General features: G+C 28.2%; 1 protein-coding gene across 1 annotated transcript; it reads left to right on the forward strand.

The window, feature by feature from the left end:
• Window positions 1–3659: 3659 nt before the first annotated feature.
• Window positions 3660–5368, forward strand: LOC129919306 (uncharacterized). Its single transcript, XM_056000162.1, has 8 exons — window positions 3660–3834; window positions 3898–4036; window positions 4107–4174; window positions 4261–4417; window positions 4479–4552; window positions 4607–4732; window positions 4824–4847; window positions 5235–5368. The coding sequence occupies exons 1-8, from the start codon at window positions 3672–3674 to the stop codon at window positions 5366–5368; spliced, it is 885 nt and encodes a 294-aa protein (XP_055856137.1). The 5' UTR covers window positions 3660–3671.
• The last annotated feature ends 344 nt before the right edge of the window (window positions 5369–5712 follow it).

The following is a 5712-nucleotide window of genomic DNA, read 5'->3' on the forward strand; positions in this document are numbered from 1 at the left end:
TTTTGTATATGAAATTAATTGAAATTTTGCACAATTATAATTTATTTAATTACCTATCTACTGTTTAAATTTCATTCATCTATCTATTAAAACAAAAAAGTGATCAATTGATTTTTCGTGTCGCTTTTTCGTTTCATCTTGTTTCAAATAACTACGATACTAAAGAAGTTTTCACTTCAAAAAATTGCAACTGAAAAATATTTACATCGAAAATAAAATTTGTTATGCAAATAAATATATTTTGCATTAAAAAATTATTATTGTAAATAAAAAAATTTCTTTATTTAAAAAAAAATTTCAATAGGTACAAAATTTGTGCATTGAATTCTTTTTCTTTAGTGTGTGACGAATTTCTTATACTTTTGACTATTTGGCTTTACATAAGCTTCAATATAATAATTGAAATATGTATGGTCAAACAGCCGAAATTGATAGAAATTCGATGAATATTAAAAAAAAAATTTTTAATGTACACATTTTGCATTGAATTTTATTTTCATAGCGGAAATTTTTTTATTTGCAATAAAATCTTTTTTTTTAATGCAAATGTTTTTATTAGCTATAAGAATTTTATTTTCAATGCAATTTTTTTTCATTTTCAATACCATTTTTTTAATGCAAATATTTTTCAGTTGCAATAAATATATTTTTTAATGCAATTTTTTATTTGCAATAAATATTTTTGTTTTTTAATTTCTAAATGAAAGGAAATTCATTAAAAATAAGATGAATATTTTTACAACCCATATAGAGTTTCAACGGATTGACACATTTTGTTTAGATTTTAATTTTTTTTTATCACTACGAAAGTGTACCTCCCGTACAAAATGATTCAGTGATTTTGATTAAATTTGATAAACTTAACATTTGTGTATGTATGTGCTGTAAGTGGTGCTAACAAAAGTACATAATTGCGTTTATAGTTTTTGTGATACGGGTCGAAAATACTTGCATCCCAAAAAGTGTGCCCTTTTGATTGAATTCCATTTTAAATTAGTGGAAAATATATAGTGAATTATAAAAAGACCTCTATAACGAAATAGAATATAACCCAAAATTTTAATTTAATTGCTCGCAAATCACGATATGTAACATTGTGGTTTTTTTCTGTATCGAAGTTGGTTGCAAGAATATCAATTTATAAAAATTGCAAATTTAGTGTATTGCAACTGAAAAAAATTTGGATTAAAATAAATTGTATTGCAACGGGAAAATTTTTGTTTAAAAAAATATTTATTGAATTAAGAAAAAATTTATTGTGAATAAAAATGTTTTGCATAGAAGTTTTTTTCAAAATGTTTGCATTAAATATTTTTCGTTTTTAATATTCGTTGAATTTCTTACAATTTTGGCCATTCGGTTCGGTTAAGTAGCCAAATTTGAGATTCGATGAATATTTAAAAAATTGTTTAATGCACACATTTTGCATTGATTTTTTTTTCAATACAGAACATTTTTATTTGCAATAAATTTTTTTTTGAATGCATTTGCTATAAAAATTTGCATTACCATTTAATTCTGTATGCAAAATGATATATTTAGTTGCAATAAATATTATTTTGAATGCAAATTTTTTGTATTTGTAATAATTTTCTTTTTTTATTTGTAATAGAAAGCGAATGCATTAAAAAAAATAAATATTTTTTCAACCCCTTACCCCTTGTTGCCCCATGTGACATATCTGTTACAAACCAACAAAGATCCCACAAAAATTGCAAAAACTATATTTTTCTTCTTTTGAAGCCTATAACATATGTTTTAGATATTGCTTTATCGAAATAGTTTACCATATTTTTAATAAATGACACCAATAGTTTTTAATTGGCAGTTAAAGTTGAAAGTTCGGCTTTTTTTGAAAACAAGCAAATTTGTGTAAAAACAACGAAATTCAGAAAAAATATTTTTCCTGCATAAACTAACGGGGTTTTATTTTTGGATTTTAGGAATGCGCCTAAAAATAAATACTAGATAGTTTTTTGATTAAATTTTTGCATTTATCTACAAAAATAAATTATTTAAACTTTTTTTTTTACTCCTTAAATTTCGAAATAACTAAGTAAATAATGAAAATATTGGATTTTAAAAAAATACGTATTTACCTATAGCCAAAGGCAAGTCGATTGACATTATTAATTTTAAAATTTGCGATGTTGGGTTACAAGGAATTAAGAAAAAATATAAATTACTGAAAAATCTAAAGTGAGTTATAAAAAGAATACTATTTACGTATACAAAAAGTTATAATACATATAACCCATATTTTAATTGAATTGTTCGCAAATCAAAGCAACATTGTGGTCTTTCTTTGTAACGCAATTGTTTTTTAATACAAAATATTATTGTTCGATAGCATCAAAATCATGATCAGTGTTGTAAAAATATAAATTTATAAAAAATTATACTTGAAATAAAAAAAAATTATTGCAAATGAAAATGTATATTAAAAAAATATTTATTGCAATTCAAAAATATTTGCATTAAAAAAAAAATATTGAATGCATTATAAAAATTATTATATTATTAAAAATGTTCTGTATTGAAGTTTTTTTCATTTCATTTCATTAAATATTTTTTTTAAATATTCGTTAAATGTGTAACAAGTCAACTATATAAGACAACTTTATGTATATAAATAATTTGCAAGAAAGTAGCGAAATTATTCTGGTTCTAATTTTTCAACAATAAGAAATATTGTTCCTAATTTCTACATTTCGCAAATTATATTGCGAGTAGTTTATTATTTTGTTAAATTAAATACTGAGTTATGAACTTTTCGAGATCATATCAAATAAGTTGACTTCATCTTAAGATTTCTTGAAGAAGACAGCTTCATAAAATGAATAATTTTTATCATAAATCGGGGTCTTTTGATGCCCTTAATCTTTTTAGAGAGGTAAAAAAACACGAAGTTATATACAACAGCAATTTAGCCGACCACTACAGCAACCCGATTAAGGAGAAGATTTGGGAAGAAATTCATTCCTGAATCTATCAAAATTACGAGGAACTGCCCCAGGAGACAAATGGAGTCATAAGTAAGTCTGGAAATTTTGATTACTACCTATCTATAGTTTACAGATTTTGTACTTTCTTAATATTTATGCTTTTTGTATAAACAGAAGTCACTGTTCGCAAACGTTGGAAGTCCTTTAGAGATTCTTTAATCAAAGATAACCGGTTGCGATCTGAAAATAGTAAATATAAAAAGATGAGTACAATGGTGGAAGAAATGCAGTTTTTGCTACCGTACCTACAAAATCCGGAGGGGGGTGCGTTGAGCGTTGAGCTTGAGGTTAGTCAAGCAGCACCCAATGCTTTTTTCCAAAAACCATCCCAACCATATGAATACCCTTCGGATCAGATCGTACAAGGATTGGTGCGAAGCTTTGGTTCGTTCGACGAAAGTGCAAAAAAAATATTAAGTAATTTTTCAAACAAAAATTGGTTTCATTAAAATTAATATTTATAATATTTTTTTCTTCTATTACAGAAGGAGGAGTCCAAGAAAAAAGTGGAAGAGCTTTAGGAACAATTTCCTCAAGCTTCTGAGCTCCAAGAATCTAGAGCGAGAATACCAGTCCAGAGCCATGATGAATTGGAGGACGAAACGACGTTCGCCACCCATGTCCCCAATCAAATGGTAGGTGGGAGAGACTTTTAAAGTCTCACCAATGAATACCAATATCGGACTGGTGCAGTCGCACCCCTTATTGTACGACAGGGAGTCGAGGGGTTATAATAACCCCCGGGAGAAGGCGGATGTTTGGGAGGTAATCTCTCAGCAGTTGGTCCCGGAGTATAGCTCCCTTTCGGACGAGATGAAAGCCACTTTGGGTAATTTAAAAATCGAGATCATTAAAATTCATATTAATTATAAAAATTGTTTTCTTTTTACAGAAGAAGGACTTCAGAAAAAGTGGAAGAGTCTCAGGGACAACTTCCTGAGGGACCATTGCCGAAGAGCCGAGGGCAAAGAAATGAGGCCTATTAGCGGCAAAAATCAGGCTCTCCAATTTTTGGAGCCGTTCTTGATAAAGTAATTTCAAAATAAGTTCTTTAATGTTTATTAGATTACTAATGATTTATATTTTCCTTATATTACACAGTGAAAGCGTGACGGAAAGCGTGACGGGAAGAGAGATGTATTGCGGGGAGAGTTTGGATGATGATGGAGGTAATTTTTTTTAAATTTAATATATAATAAGTTGTAATTATTATTATAATTATTACAATTCTTCATTTATTGTATATGTTTTTCAGCAATAGCTTCTGTGTCAAGGACACAAGAAGTGGGGCCATCAAATCTGCCTTTTATGCTAGAGTTTGCAAACGATTTGCGAAAAGTCGAAGGCAAAAGTAGGCGATTGACGCTAAAGCGGATGGTCATGGCGGAAGTCATCAAAATTAAAAATGAAAAGTAAGAATATTTTTATTTGTAATTAAAAAGAAAACATAATATTGTTTTTATTATTTCACAGTGAAATAGAAGATGACGACGAAGATGATGATGAAGCTGCACTCAGTGGAGATCGAAGTCCAGATGATGCTCGAGGTAAATTTTGTTTGAAATATTAATTTGCATATACTAATGGAATCTTTTATTCAGGGCATATGTCTGGGACAGAAGAGGAGGTGGGCAACAGCTTTGCATCCGAGGTTGCAAAGCATATGGATAACCTCGGTTTTTTGAAAAGAAACAGTTTCAAATCCACTATTTTGTTGTTCCTTAACAGTTTTGTTATAAATAATAAAAAAAATAATACATAAAAAACTTAATGTCTTTTAATTGGAAAAAATATTTAAATAAAAATTATTTTTCTTAGTTCTGGTACAGGGACCTCTAAAACGTAAGTATTGGCTGTTGGCTCCTAATATAAGTGGTCTGATCCTCCGCTTCGAAGATTTTTAGTATTTGAATAGGTAGTCGAGTACTTGCTCCATGCATGCTCATATTTTACTACCAGCCGACCTTTTTGAGACATAAAAGAGTATCAGCAAAAGTTAATATTTTAGCCTTTTATATATTTATATTTGACAAATAACTTAAATTCAAGATAGTAGACACTAAAGGTTTCAGAGTTTTCGACCAATTTTCCATCGTTTGAGAAAAAAATTTAAGAAAATATTGCATTTTGTTTTTTTTTTTTTTTTTGTTAAGGTGTTTAACAAATTTCCGTAGATTTTATATTAATATTGTAAATGATTTTGTTTGTTTGTTTTAATTTTTTCAACAGATACAATGGATATGTACAACATGATGATGAATTTTATTCAATTTGAGATTGACTTCGTCCTCGATATTCTCGATAATGCTGAATTGTTGGACCGGAGGCGGGAGCTGTCGCTAAAGCTGGTCTCTCAATCGTAATAAAATATGGTCTTAAAGCTAAAATTGTGCGATTGGCTAATAATGAAATAAGACCTCACTTATGAAAGGAATGCAAGTTTTTTTATTATTAGTTACTCAAAAGTTATTAGTTATTCAAAAGTAGTTGAAAATAAAAATACTTCTGTACTTAAATGTTAACTTGAAATAATAAAAAATAATAATTAATTAATTTTTCGTGTATTCCATACATTCTTGGAGATATTTATTTATTAAGGGCATATGAAGGTAACTGGGAAAATATGCACCGACGACGATCTGGCCTTTGTGGCAGCTATTGAATCAATGGTAGGCACTTGTTTTTTTTATTTTATTTTATTTTATTT

This window comes from Episyrphus balteatus, chromosome 4, assembly GCF_945859705.1.
Source record: "Episyrphus balteatus chromosome 4, idEpiBalt1.1, whole genome shotgun sequence".
Classification (NCBI taxonomy): domain Eukaryota; kingdom Metazoa; phylum Arthropoda; class Insecta; order Diptera; family Syrphidae; genus Episyrphus; species Episyrphus balteatus.